This window comes from Lepidochelys kempii, chromosome 5 (genome assembly GCF_965140285.1).
Source record: "Lepidochelys kempii isolate rLepKem1 chromosome 5, rLepKem1.hap1, whole genome shotgun sequence".
NCBI classification, from domain to species: domain Eukaryota; kingdom Metazoa; phylum Chordata; order Testudines; family Cheloniidae; genus Lepidochelys; species Lepidochelys kempii.
In genome coordinates this window covers 125,888,804-125,904,087 of record NC_136384.1, presented here as the reverse complement: position 1 = coordinate 125,904,087, position 15,284 = coordinate 125,888,804, and the positions used below count along the sequence as shown (strand labels likewise).

Below are 15,284 nucleotides of genomic sequence, written 5' to 3'. Positions count from 1 at the left end.
CTGCATTCTGGGGATTTGGATGAAATTGCATGAAAACTATCTTGATTTTTAAAACCACACACATACACACAATGGATTCACAGCCCCACACAGTCTTTGAATTTAAATGTAAAGGGGTTTTATGTCTACACCCTGTATTGTCAACTATAAAGAGCCCTCTGAGAAGAATACCACAGAGGATGGAGGGCTGTTGCTTACCATCTAGAATGTTTGGGGGATTCATATCTCTTCCATTAAACACTTGTTACTGACTTTTGTAACTTTTCACAAGATGTTTCTCAACACTGTCATGATGAACACTGGTTTTTCTCTTCGGTGTGAGCTAGCATCCCATCCATCGAGCAAGAGAGTGTTGGCTTCCTAAATAGTTCTGGTTAAGATTAATTTAAGGTGGAGCACTTTAAAAGAAGTAAAAAGAAAAGGAGGACTTGTGGCACCTTAGAGACTAACCAATTTATTTGAGCATAAGCTTTCGTGAGCTACAGCTCACTTCATCGGATAAAGTGAGCTGTAGCTCACAAAATATGCTCAAATAAATTGGTTAGTCTCTAAGGTGCCACAAGTCCTCCTTTTCTTTTTGTGAACTACAGACTAACACGGCTGTTACTCTGAAACCTGTTAAAAGAAGTAATTATACTTTGTACCTCTGCAGGGCTCTAATCCTGTGTCCATGAGAGTCAATGGCAAAGCTCCTGTCATGCAGGATCGGGCCCCATGGTAGTACCTTGCATGTGAGGTTCTTAAAGTTCTTTTAAAAATTAATTAACTCCCAAAACACCCCTCTGGATAGGTACATTTACCACTCATTTTACAGGTGGATAATTGAGGCATGTAAAGGTTACAGGCCAGATTCCATCAGCCTTACTCATGGTGAGTAGTACCTTACCCCACCGAACATGAATCTGGCCTAAGGGAATCCAGAAATGTTGACGTGCTTTAACCACTAGACCTCACTCTTCCCACCCTCTGCTGAATCTGAATTCAAAGCTTTTTTAGATCACCGGTAGTCCAGGTGGCTGGTGGTCTCAACCTTATCCCTAGGGAACGTTTATACCCTGAAATCCCTTGCTGCCGAATCCAACCCTGCGAGCAGTCTCCATTGGAATCAGCATGGGACTTTAACAGCAAAAGAACTGCAGGTCGGGATGGGATGCAGCAGCCAGGCTGCGTGGTGAGAGCAGTTGCTCATAAGAAGCCACACACTTGCCTCTGTGCTCAACTACTGGCCTTCAGGGCTGCCCAAGTCATCCAGGAAACAAACACAAAGCGGATTACTTGCAAATGCCCCAGGAAGAACCCAACGGAGGAGATGCTGCAAATTCCAGCCATGAAAGCCGCTGACCAGTGCTGTCCAAATCTGTACCTGTTAATTGAGCTGACGCTGGGTACGGTGTCATTGTCACACACTCGCTCGGCTAGAAGTCTATCCCTGATCTCCCAGGCAAACATGGTGGGATTTTGGCGTTTATACTCTGCAATTTTTTCGACGACTTTGGGTGTGGCGACCTTTGGTTTGGATCCTCCAATCACTCCAGGCTTTATGCTCCCAGTCTCATAGTACCTGGGAGAGACAAATCCAAGACAAAGCTTTAGTTACTAAGAGTTGACAGCCAGGAAGGCTGGAGATTTACAGTGTGCACTATTTTAGTGCAACGCATCTCCAGTCTCTTCTACGATACATCTGCCCTTTCACTCACACTTCCTGGCTACGTAGGACATTATCTCCCCAATGGATTAATTTATAGTCATTGAAAATGGGCCCCAGTATAAAACACATATTTTTCCATAACAGCAAGACAATAGAAACAATGCAAGATTAAAGGGCATGCTGAGTTCCTAAATTAACTGGAAATGTGTGTTATTAATCAGAGGTAGGGGCAATAATAGAAACAAATCACATTCAGCACCATTATTTTTGTACTGAACTCTTTTGTAATAAATTACTGTTTCGAGGGAAATTCGCCTTCATTAATGTAAATGCCTTGTCATCACTTCACCCCCACATGAAGGCCGGGTAAAGTAGTATCATGACAAATATTTGCAGAGGACATTTGAAGTAAGTATGCCAGTGTAACATTTTGTTATATTCTCTTTTCCTGGGAGCTATGGTTTCAATATCCAGTTCTTAAGGAGCAAACAAATATTTCCTCATCACTATTCTCAGAAGAAAGTAGTGTGGTTGGTTTCTTTAAATTCAGAGGGCCTGATACCATAACCCTGGCCCGCAAATTGCTCTATTGACACCTGTGAGATTACTCATGTGATTAAAAATTATTCCAATCAGACAGAGTGGTAGGATCAGGCCCTTTCAGAGAATTGTATTAAAGACACTGACAGCTGTTCAGCTGGTTTAAATGGGACCAACTCCCCTTCCTTCAGTGTAGCTGCAACAATTTATGCCAGCTGGGAACCAGACTCTTTTTTTCTTTTTCTTGAAACAAAAGCTTGGAAACTACCGGAGAACTTCAGAGTTACGAACACCAGAGTTACAAACTGACCAGTCAACCACACCCCTCACCTGGAACTGGAAGTGCGCAATCAAGCAAAAGCAGAGACAACGAAAGCAAATACAACATTGTACTGTGCTAAACGTAAAAAATAAAGGGAAATCAGCATTTTTCTTCTGCATAATGAAATTTCAAAGCTGCATGAAGTCAGTGTTCAGTTGTAAACATTTGAAAGAACCATAATGTTTTGTTCACCGATACGAACATTTCAGAGTCACAAACAACCTCCAGTCCCGACGTGGTCGTAACTCTGAGGTTCTGCTGCAGCTGTTCTCCAACTTCATTGCACTGCCATCCCCTTCAGACAATGAAAATTACTGTACAACCCCAGGAGGGGGGACCAAAGCCTGAGCCAACGCGAGCCCGCCACCCTGGGGCCCCACTACCGTGGGCAGGGCCGAAGCTGAAGGCCTAGGGCTTCAGCCCCAGGCAGGGGGACCGCAACCTGAGCCCTGCCACCCAGGGTTGAAGCCATCAGGCTTCAGCTTCGGCCCCGGGCCCCAGCAAGTCTAACAGCCTTGATAACCCCATTAAAACAGGGTCACAACCTACTTTGGGGTCCCGACTTATAGTTTGAGAACGGCTGTTACTGTATTGCTCAAAGTGGGAATCTTGTTCTGTCCACAGAGGACCAAGAGGAAATCTAAGGAAGAAGACAACCTCCCTAAATGATCAGCCTAAAAGTTGTGCTGTAAGAGATGACGTGGTTCTGGCTGTGTAAGTCAATGATGTTGTGTGCTTTTTTATAGTTTGTAATTTTCTAAGAACAGATAAAAATAAGCCCAGAACTAACAGCAGAGAGACTGATACTTTCTTCCCTATCAGACCTGATTCTAAAAGCCCTCTGTGCTTAGAGCTCCCATTTCTTTATGGGTTCTCCATACAGGGACACCTTGCCTGGCTGAATCATCTTTAGCAGCCTAAACTTGTTCATTGACTTTGGCATATACCATATTTTTAGCAGGATCCATATTAGAACCCACCCAATAAAAACATAAGTTCACATGATATATTTTCTCTGCAGCTATTTGACATCTGTATTGTCTGCGGGAAAATGAATCTCCTAAAATCTCTCTGATGCAAAAGAGCATGAGCATGTTATGGGACTGAACTCTGTGTATCAAGGGCAGTTGCATTGATCAAATTTCTTCTGCATTACCGGTTTAATTGTCCCGCGGGCACTCTTTTTTCAGAGCCTAAAAAAATCCCTTTAATGGGAGTGACAAGATGATGTCTGCACCTGGGTGAATGATGAAATAATGGCGAAAACATGTTTGCATGCTGCACCTAAAAAAATCATGCCTATGAAAAATGACCATGCAGCCCAGACCTTGTAACCCTCACTTATGGCATCCCGCCAGCGAGTGAAAGCTCCAGAACTGGGTTTAATGCTGCTTTACTAACTGCTCACAATTTTCATGGGGCAAATAAAAAATGGCAGATTTTATAAAAATCCCTCTGTGTAACCAGTCTCTCTCTCGCTCTCTCCTGGGCCTGCACACATGCACGATCACTGGCTGTTGTTCCTTGTTTCTTGCTGGCTCCAGTTCTGGACAATCTAGGCAACAGGGAAACAGGCAAGTGACAAGCAGTTTGGTGTTGCATTTTTGGACTCTGAGACAGACAGGACCCTATGCTGCTGGGTAACAGTTTTCCCTCATTGAAGGACATTGGCATAGAGGGTAAGGGCCTGATCTGAACCCCATTAAAATCAACAGAAAGATTCCAATGACTTTAAAGAGCATAAAATCAGGCCCTTACAGAGTCAGCCCCGGAATAACTTAATCCCAATTTCCCTGTAAAGCTGGGACAACCAAAGTGCAACCTGCAGGCCAACTAAACCTATAGAATTCCACACGTCTTTAACTTGGGGTGTGTCCCACAGAGACTACAGCTCCCACAATGCAATTCTCCAACTGGCTACAACCCCACACTAAAGATGAGGGCAGCTGCAATCTGCTAGATTTTATGCAAATTAGATCCTGCCCTTGAGCTCCGGGCAGGTTGCCAATTCTCCCCTCAGATGAGCACAGGGCAGTCGCCCCCGCTGTAATGCTCCGTTTGCAATCAGCTACAGTCGGCCTCCTTCTGCCGCCATCCAGACCATCGCCCCAAAGGCTCACATTTATTTCTTTGAACGTTTCATGTTTTTTCCAACATTTGACCAAAAACAAGCGGATTCAAAAACTTTCAGTTCCAGAATTTGGACTCAAACGATTTTATGTGGTGCATTCATATTTTTTCCCCCGCAGGCGGCAGCTCCAATTACAGTGACATTTTACCCACCATAATTATTAGTTATGAAAATAATGAGCTATGAAATTCCAATTTATTGTTGACAACTTAAATGACAAAACTCCAGAGCTGCTCTCTGAGCTCCATAATGCAAATATATCTAATGACAAATCTATTCAAATCTGAAACAGTAAAGTGGTTGGACTTTTCCCCTGTAGTTGCCTATTTATTAGCTTTGCACTGATACTAATAGAAATGGTTTGTAAATCGGCTAGAGTGGTAGGGTGTCACAGATAGGACCAGCACTCAGAAAAGATTCAAAGATCAAACAGAATGGAGCAGCCTGTGGTAGCCAGGAAAGTCCCATATAAAACACAAGAAAAGTCTCTCTCAGAAAGAGAAAAAATATCAGCGCTTACGTGCCCTTTCACTTACATCAGTGTAAAATCCAGGGTAACTTCATTGAGTTCCAATGGAATTACACTGGAGTAAAACTGGTGTGTGAGAGAAGAACCAGGTCTCCTGGATTTCTGGGACCTTCTGTGCATACATTCTGACTGGCCCCTGTGGCATAATAGCAGCAATGTGAATAAGACTGCAGAGAAGATTCTCCAGTAGAGACAATGGGTCTCATGGAATAACGGTGAACAAATCCTTAGCTTTGCCAGATTCATTTCATTTTGAGTACTGCATTTGTCCATGTGGGACTGCTGCTGCAGTTATTTCAGGGGGAAGAGTCTATGTACACTGCTCGACAAATGTTTGCTCTAACAATCTTTATAACTACAGTCTGACCAATAAAACAGATCAATTAAAATTGAGAGGAGAAAGTGAAGGTCAAAATGTGACTAATACCAGTGGAATGCAAACAATGAAGTTAATTCAATTGTTAATGCTCAGTAAACATTTAAAACACTTCTCTGAGTTTTAAAGAGAACATAGAAGGTAATAGAAAAGTGTGGCAGGTAAAAGTTCCCAAGATACATGCATTCTAGTGCATTTAAAACCAGGGATATCTGATATTCAGATTTATGCACAAGGAGTTAAAATGCAGTGATGACTTTCCTGAATCTAAATCAAGTTCAAAACCAAATTCGGACATGATACACACCTTTTTTTTTAATTTACTATTGTTATACCACGTTGAGCATCTCCAATCAGAACAGATGGCTACTCTCAAAGTACCGAAATTAAGAGAGTTAATGATTACTTATGGTACTGTGTGTTCTAATTAGGAATATATCTTATTACAAAAATAAAACAAGCCTTAAAATGAAATTATTGTGACAAATTTCCAAAGAGGCCATGTAAATGAGTGTGCTGACTGACAATTGCTCTTGGTAGCTTTCGGTAGTGAAATTATGTGCTAAAAATAGAATGTTCTTTAGAAAACAAAAGGGGCAGCTTTCACCATCAGATTCATAACTTCTGGTTTTTCCATTTTACTGCAAATGACTCACAGATCTGTCCATTTTTCAGTACACACAGGTGCAGGAAACTTAGATCACATGGGCCATCTCTCCCCTTCATTTCTTTAGTTATTTGCAAGAATTTTTTGGTGAAGTAAATAAACAAACAAATCAATCAATCACTTTCACTTCCCAGGTCAGACATCTTAAATTGTGACTGACTGATCCTATACCGTCTCCTGTCATTCCTTGGTCATTTCTATCAGTCTCCATTTGACTTGTTTCTTGTTTCATAATCTTTGATCCAGTGTTTGATATTCTCCTTTGCAGAAACAAAGTTACCTGCCAAGAATTTTGCTGACACAACCATGGCTGACCCGGAGCTGCCTGGAGATGTCACACGGCCTGACACCTTGGTGGGCAAGTTCCACAATCCTTTGGCGGACAACATCAGGGAGTGGACGACCATTCACAAAAACACCCCCTAACTGATTCACTCCTCCATGTCCTGAAACACATTGGAGAAAAAAAAACAAGCAGAAAACAACATCTTTGTGATAGTTGGAAGACACTTCTCTACTGCAATCTTACTTAACCACAGATTCCGCCTTCACTATGATCAGCCTCACTCCTCAACAAGAGTTTAAGCATTTTCAAATTACTGATCATCCCTTACTGCCAAGGCAGGAAGAATTTTAAAAGTTGAAACCTAATTCTGTTCTCACATCAATTTCACACCAATGTAACCCCCTGGCTTCAATGGAGTTCCTCCTGATTTAAGTGACATTGAAATCAGGACCCTAGTTTGTAAAACAGCCTTTCAAATTACATTTTTAGGCCCAGACCAGCAGTACTCAGGCAACATCTCCCCTTGAAACCAGTGGGAGATGGTGCCTGAGTAAGAACTGCTTGAGTAAGCCCTGTAGCTGCATGGTTAAAAGGTGAATTTTAGTCTCCCTACAAATATAAGGCTGTGTTCAAATAAGACTTGGACCATTTTCCTTATAAATTTAGTTTCATTCAGTCAGAAAAGGGTTGCACTGAATGTAATGATCATTTACTTTTCCCCCCAAAATGATTGCTTAATGCTTAATTTAATCAAAAGGGGAAAAATATGGAATGGCTTTTGCTGTTATAATTTACAGCGGCCTCTGCAGACATTATGGTCCCACAAATGAAATGTGAATGCTTAGCCCACACCTATATATTATTCTTTTTCTAGCAGATTTGCACTGTCCACCTTTAGCAAGGTGAATCATATATCTGATGTGAAATGGGACCCAGCTAGATACGTAGCAGCTATACTGTGTAAAACCAAGGAACATGTAATAATCCCATGTAGCAAGCGACAAAATATAATTAATTCTCAAGTTGTTAATCATCGAAATATAACAGAGAGCTGGTGAAACTGAAAACAAATAATAGCAAGAGACAGCTCTGTTGCCAAAACTGGAACAAAAACGTAGTAAGAAAAATCTCTGTTTACAGGGAACTTGGACGGTACAGAATAAGCTGACAGGTCTTAAAAAAACAATGCTTAAAAAAAACAATCGTATGAACTATTTTTATTTACATCCTGTCATTTCCCCATTGACAAACTATTGTCAAACTTTGTAAACACCTTCTAAAACTGTCAGCACACATCAGGAATCCACATAAAATATTTGATTACTCAAGCCAGTTTAAGCCTACACAGAGCAGCCCCTCACTGAAGTTCCTTGCCCATTTCAGAAGTGGGAAACAGAAGATCTGTTTTTTTCAGCACACCAGATCTGAGTGGAAGCTTCAGGTTCCAGGTGTTTCTGCTCCAAAAATAAGTTTATGCAGAGCATATCAAGAGAAGTCTGAGAATAACCTTGTGCTGCATTTTCCAGAGTAAACCATCCCAGCACTGTAGGGTTACAGAACCTATCTGTTTTGATTCTGAAATGCTTTTAAGGCCAGAAAAATAATGTCCTTGTTGTTTTTAATAGCAAAAAACAGGTACAGCTCCACATAACTGAAACAAACTGGCCTCTGGTTCCTTAGCAATTTCAATTATATTAAATTATTAACATCATATTTAATTTTTTAAAAACGGCAGAGCTCCTTAGCTTTTCATCTAGAAAAGCAATTCAAAGTAGAAGAAAGAAGGAAGGAAGGAAGGAAGGAAAGAAAGAAAGAAAGAAAGAAAGAAAGAAAGAAAGAAAGAAAGAAAGAAAGAAAGAAAGAAAGAAAGAAAGAAAGAAAGAAAGAAAGAAAGAAAGAAAGAAAGAAAGAAAGAAAGAAAGAAAGAAAGAATCTTGATACTGAAAGCTAAGACTTTGTTTGGGGAAGGGTTTTAATTTTGTAATTATTCCCTCCAAATATTACAAGTTCGGTGTTTTGTAGGCATCCAGCTCTCCAAGAGTCAAAGGTTCCTTCATGCCCTAGAACAATTTGCCCTCTGGATGGAAAATTAAACAAAGGGCCCCTCTGTTGTGCGGTTCTTTTTGCTCCAAGTTCGCGACCAGCCAGGCCGGCTTGCTCGCCCAGCAGCAGCCGCGGAAGCTGTGGGTCACCAGCGGAGTGGGAGGCTCTCCCCCACGTCAGCAGGGCCAGGGGGGTCAGCTACCTACATGCCCTGACAGCTCTCCTCGGCGAAAGTGACACCCTGATCGAGTTGAACTTCCCCATCCACTTCGATGGCAGGAAGTAAGGCCACGCCGGTCAGCCATCCGCATTTCCCCCAAACAGCCAAAAATCAACACCTGCAGGAGTGTCCCGGGCTTCCTTTCAAGTGTAAAGGTGATTATTAAAATACAGGCGGGGGAACGTCGTGCGTTGATATTTGTTGTCAATAAATATTGGATGTGACTTAAAATAAGTCAGTCTCGAAAGGGAGTTATAGTCCTCCCACGGGGGGGAGGGGGGGAAGGACACAAAAACCTGCCTAACAAAGATCTCTCGGCGGGGGAATAGCCCCAAATTGTCGCGTATCACACAGCCCCCAGTTTGGCTATGGGAGATTCAAACGCTTTAGAGTCACACCTAAAAGGTACCGCACTCCCCGCCAGCCCGGACTTTCCCTCCAAGGGGACAGAATTGTTAACAGCTGCTAAATAATAAAGATGTCGCGATAAATCATCAAGTCGGTGGCTTTATTTAAAAATATATATAACACTGGCCACCCCTGGGGCGAGCTTCTACGGCAGCAGCTTTGTGCTGAGGAAGAGATTCCTGAACCTGGGCAGGGTTGGATCCTTCTGGGTGCCTAACAAAGGGAAGCTGCGCTATGCTAATGACCAGGCAAATTAGCCAAGAGTTTGAAAATCTCTGTATTCTCCGTACAGCTCTAACATGCTGCTGGGGGCAAATGAACACCCCAACCCCACCAGAAATAAAGCCACGTTGGTCCTGAGGCGAAGTCTTAATAGCCAGGGAGCTCGCCATCCCCACTTGCCTTTCCAGGCGATGGAGACCAGGGCTCAGCAGTGATATTCACCAGCCCAGGCTCTGAGATGATCCTCTTCAGCTAGGGCCACTGTGCAGAGCAAATTGCTCAGCCGGGGTGGACTGCGCTCCCTGCATTGGTGTGCTGGAGCAGGAGAGGTTAAATTACGTTCAAATCGTCTGCAGCCGGGTAAAAGAGCATCCCAGAGCCTTTTACGGGCAGCTAACGGGCCTTCGGATTTGCACCATTCATCTTCCGGCTGGAGAAATGTATGGGATGGGAAAGGAATAACTAGTTCAAATGAAAGGAGAACGATCCATCCGTGGGGATGCCTTCTCCTCTTCCACTGCATTTGTCCCCATTATCACCTGCTCCTCTGGCTAGCAGATGGAAGTTCTCACTGAAGGAAGGCAAAAAAAAAAAAAATGCTTTTAAAAATCAGATCTTCTTTCCTGCCGCCAATCACCCTGCAGAACCACCAGAGCAGATTTCAGGCCGCCCCGAGTCTAGCAGAGCCAGCTCTGGGAGTTTTGCTGGGCAACAGAGGTAACTAGTCCCTCCCTGTGAAAAATACACGTTATTAAATGACTAGGTCTGCTGTGTGTTCCGGGGGGCTACGCAAGAAAACTGCGCTCTGCCAGGCGACCGCTGGCGGTATAAAATTACAAAGCATCTCAGTCTGGGGCAAGTTTGTAGCACTCTATACTACTGTGCCTATTGCTGAGAAAAGTTAAAGCAATTTAAACTGTATATATACTACGCATCTATGGATTGTGTGTATTGTTCTGTGAATATAATATAATATAATATAATATAGACACACAATCCATACATGTATGCAGATATACATATGTATGTACATATGTATTGTGTAGCCTTCATTGAGAAGTATTCAAGTATACATATAGACCTATATGTATGAATATATACTAGACATGTAGGGAGTGTGTGTGTATTGTTGTGTCTATGTGTTATATATGTACATTACATATACACACAACTGTGTGGACACACTCCCTACATGTCTGGTATGTTTTCAGACGTATATATGTGTGTAATATAGGAATAGACGCATAGCCGTGAGGGAAAGAAGGAGACAGATTATAGAGCTGTGGGTCTGTGAATGCACACACATATTCCAGCAGCAGTTTAAGCATTAAGTCCAGCATCGCTGCTCCGTCGACTGGCTGTAAGGGAAAGGGTTGCTGATTCTCAACAGAGCCGCCCCATTTGCTAACAAGGGGTAGTAAAGAAAGTTGTTGGTTTTTTCCCCCTAGAAGTGTCCTGGAGAAAACTAACCCCCAGGGTGTTCTCTGTACACATTCCCTCGCCCCTAGAAATGGGTGGGAACTCTTTTACAGAAGGTAAAGCTGACTGTCAGCACCGCAAGGAACCAAGCACCTTTGCAGTATTTTCCCACTCGGGTCTCGAGATTAGAAAACGCCGGGAGAGCCAGGCAAACCGACGGAAAGAGCGGCGCCCTTCCAGATGAATTCTCATTGTCTTTAGCAGCGTGTCCGGGGTTTATTCGGAAAGTCCGTCTCTTAACCGCCCGTTTGGCGGTCCCTCCCGTTGGAGCCCAGCCCACTTCCAAGGGGGTCCTCGCGGGCTCGGGGGGCCGCTCAGGTGGGTTTCAGCGGCAAGGGTCGCCCCAGGGCGAGGGGAAGCAGCTGACTCAGCACATCCTTGTTTTGTCTGTTTCCTCCCCCCAGCTGAAATGCGCGCGGTATTTCCCCTCCCCTGGCACGGCGACCAGATCGCCCCTCCGCCTGCCGCGAAGCCCGGCGCCCGGCAGGAAAGGAAGGAGCTGTCGGCTTATTCGGGTTTGGTTTGGGGCTAATCTGAGCGCAGGTGAGGTCTGGGCAGGTCTATTGTGCGTACCTCCCCGCCCGTGCCAACTGGGAACCTCTGTGGGGAAAGTGCCCTGCGCCTTTGCGCCTCACCTCTCAGCCTTTCCCCTCGCCCCCGTGGGAAGCAAAGAGCCGGGAGAGCTGAACGACCAAAACTTTTAGACAGAGGAAATCCGCAGGGATCGGGGGCGGGGCGGGGGGTCGTTAACGAGCTATGGGAAGCGATGGAGGTGGGGGACTTGTTCTTCACCCCGGGCTGGTTACTGTTGTTAAGCAGCGGAAGAATCGCCACTCGCTCAAACAGCCCAACCACTGACCAGACTTTCGGGGTGAGCCCCAGGTCCAGCCAACCTACTGCGTGGGTAGGTAGTTAAACTAAGGAACATGCCATTCAGATCCCACCTATTCACTGCTTTACCATGTATCAAACACATATAAACACTGGGGCATGCTGCCAGACCGATAGGCAGGTACGTGTTGGTCCCCACCTGTAAAATATTGACTTTCCTAGTAGCAAAAGCATAGCACAATGCAACGACCCTTAGTTCTTCCTTATATTGGCGTCTATGCACACACTGCATCGATGCTGGATCCAGGGGCTCATTGCCTGCGGGTTTCAAGCTTTCCCCTCCAACGAGAATGAAGAAACTATGTGGGATTGTTATTCCTGGGCCAGAAAAAACCGCAGGCATTGTAAGCACTCCGCTCTTTGCTCAGCGTTTGTTCTCCCGCTGTGTGACGGCTTTGCTACATACTTCCTTAGGAAATGATTCCTCCGGCTAGGGAATTCCGCTCTTTGGTGGGCATCTATCTGCTCTCGGCTCCAAATCAGGTTCTAGGTTGGGAGTATTTCTGATGGGGCTGGCGTTAGCTGTCTTCGCCCGCTGAGGATGCTAAAGACTAAATCAACATTTGTGACAAAACAGCGTCTGGGCTGTTGTGCAGGAAGAAGTCTGATCCCTTTCCTCGAAGTCACATCAATATATATTATTGTTTCAAACGTTTTAACTAGGTAAAATGTGTCTCATGAGGGAGAACAGAATGGCTGTTAATGGTCAGCTGAAAATTCAGCCAGAATTTTTTTCTTTGGAGTCAGTTGCACTAAATCTTTCCAGAAACAGATTGACTGCAATAGCAAAAAGCATCATAATCAAACTGGGGTTTTGCCCCTCCATTTCTTTTCCTCCCCTTACATTCCTGCAGAAGATATTGATTTATCATTATTTAGGTTAATGGAGGAAGCAGCTAAGTCCCTTGGTGGCTTTTCCACATATGGTTGCCAGTCAAATGAGCAGAAAGACAACTCCGGGAGAAATCTTGTTTTTTCACTATTAATCATATTTCAAACTGTCCTTCTCCTAAATGAAAAGCTCGATTTGCACATCAGTTAAAATATTTTGATTTGTAAATTAAAAAATCAAAGTCAATTTTTCCATTTGCAGCTTTCCTTTTTTTAGAAGCAGGTTATTTTGAAAATGTTTTAAATGTCTCGTTCAATTTAGCTAAAAAATAACCTTCGGTTTTTAAATCAAAAATGTTGCGTTTGTCTTTGTAGTTCATCTTCTACACTTCCCTGTAAGTTTACAGTCTGTCCTTCTGTAGTCATCTACCCTGTGTCCTATTCTAAATTTATTAGATAGATAGATAGATAGATAGATAGATAGATAGATAGATAGATAGATAGATAGATAGATAGATTCTATCTATATATCACGTTCTTTTATTTTGAAAACAAATCTGTCTTGGCTAAAAGGCTGGAGTGCATAAGGGAAATGTGATTAGTTCTACTTTATATTTCCTTGAAATCTCTAGATCTAATCCAGCGTTTAACTCACCGTGAGAGAAGATGTCATTTCACATAACACTGTGTTAATGGATAAATCTTCTCCCAGCCTCTCACAACAAACCTCAAGCAAACACATTGTCCACATTCTGCTAACTTACACAGCTAGTTCTAACATTTGGACTCTGTTGTACGTTCCCCCTCTCTCAGACTTTGGTCTTGCAAAAATTAATTCAACGTTTTTAGAAGAAAATTATTTTAGACTCAGTTTATCATTGATAACTGCTAGGTATTTTTAGGCTAAATCGATATTTTACATTTAGCAAAAATGCTGCAGACCAAACTTTTCTGTATCTTTCAAACACAATGTTTTCTTTGAGAGAGAGAGAGAGAGAGAGAGAGAGAGAGAGAGAGAGAGAGAGAGAGAGAGAGAGAGAGAGAGAGAGAGATTTGATTTAGAAATATTTGTACATCAATTCATTCTTCTAGAGAGTAAATGATACTCACTAAAATAGGCTGTTCCTAATATTTCCAACCCCTATTTTTGCTAGTAAAGATTTGTCTTAAAAATTATCTGTACATAAATAATTAACAAATGGTAAACGTCGACTAAGGGAAATCTCAACTTTTTAAGCCAGCCAAAAAGGGACTGGGGGGAAAGAGACTTACAAAAAGGAACAGGTCTGTCTGGTGGAACTATTTAAGGGGGTTTGATTGTACTGCTTACTTTGGGCATTTGAACCTCACTGTGAGATGGCAAAGATCTAACCATGCGATCCTCTCTGTAGTCCTCACCCAGTGGTTTTAATACCTGACCTAGGTAAATCAAGGTTTGAAATTTGCCTTCTGTTTTCTCTCTGTGCACTCCGTCTCTGGCTTTCACAACACAATGATTAGCAAGGGCTGGTCGGAGTGGCATGTACATGGGGATCTAGGTGACACACATTCTCTAGAAACACCGCAGAAGTTTATCTCGCGAATTCAAGGGGGAAGGAGCGAGCCAGCGGCGGCGGCTGTTGTTTTCTTTTCCATCCTCCCTGCAAAGCGCAGGTCAAGTGCGGCTGGCCCTCGCTCGTGATGCCCAGAGGCAGCTACACCGACCCCCCTTGAATAACCGCTCGGGAGGGACGCTGTGTGATCGGGCCGGGCAGGGTGGCCGGATCGGCGCTAAATGTCAGAGAAGTGGAACTAGCCGCCTACTTACTATGCATTGCTGCAAACGGGTCGTGCTTACAGTGTATTTCCATCGGAGCGGTCCCCAGCAGCGGTCCGGTCCGGTCTGAAACTCCCCGGCGCTCAGCCCCGCTCCGTCAGCCCAAACTGCGGGGACGGACCGCCCAGACCTCTGAGCTCCACGCCGGCCACAAACCACCCCACAAAGCTCCTTCCCAGCGCGGCAATGTCCGGTCACTCCGGGCGGCGGGACGGGACCTGGGGAGGAGTTCGGGACGGTCCGGTTCCCGGTCCCGCCCGGTCCCTGCCGGTCTCCCGCCGGCTCTGGGGCTCCCAGCAGCGGGGCGGCTCAGGGCGCCATGGCGAAGGTCAGGCGAGCCCCCAGCGGGCACAGCTCCTCAGGCGGGTCCGGAGCAATCCAGGGGCCGGAGAGGCGCGGAGCGGGGACGCCGCGATCCGGGGCCGGGCGGCCGCGGGGCGAGCTGGGGGCCGGAGCGGGACCTGTCGGGGAGGCGGCGGGGGCTCCCCGCCCCGGGGAAGCTGGAGGGCGCTGGGCGAGGCGGGCCGGGGGCTCCGACCATGCCGGGCGGGCTGCGCGGCTCCCTCACGCCCGCCGCTCCGCCCCGGCAGGCTCCGGCGCCCGGCGCTGCGCTCCCATCCCGCTGCCCGTCTCGGCTGCCCCGCGGCTACTGCGCGCCCATGGCGGAGCGAGGCGCCTGGCCGGAGCCGCCTTCAGGACCCCGCTGCATGTGGACAGCGGCGCGGGGCTCAGCCTCTGGGAGCGGGCGGGGGCGGGGGCCGTCACTCACCCGCCCGCGGGCCAATCGGAAAAGTAAAGTTGCCGGCCGCCCCGCATTGGCTGCCGGGCGGGGCCGGCTGCGATTAGCCAGCTCCCGACCAATCGGAGAGCGGGGG

At 45.3% G+C, this 15,284-nt stretch overlaps 1 protein-coding gene across 1 annotated transcript in view; it reads right to left on the bottom strand.

The window, feature by feature from the left end:
• Positions 1 to 14,690, bottom strand: part of PAX5 (paired box 5) — a 221,579-nt gene extending 206,889 nt beyond the window's left edge. Inside the window, exons 1-3 of the mRNA XM_073345748.2 lie at positions 14,401 to 14,690; positions 6,494 to 6,659; positions 1,364 to 1,561 (exon numbers count right to left, since the gene is read on the bottom strand). Of these exons, the coding sequence (XP_073201849.1) occupies positions 1,364 to 1,561; positions 6,494 to 6,659; positions 14,401 to 14,443 (407 nt within the window). The 5' untranslated portion in view covers positions 14,444 to 14,690. The remainder of the gene's footprint in view (positions 1 to 1,363; positions 1,562 to 6,493; positions 6,660 to 14,400) is intronic.
• Positions 14,691 to 15,284: the final 594 nt, after the last annotated feature.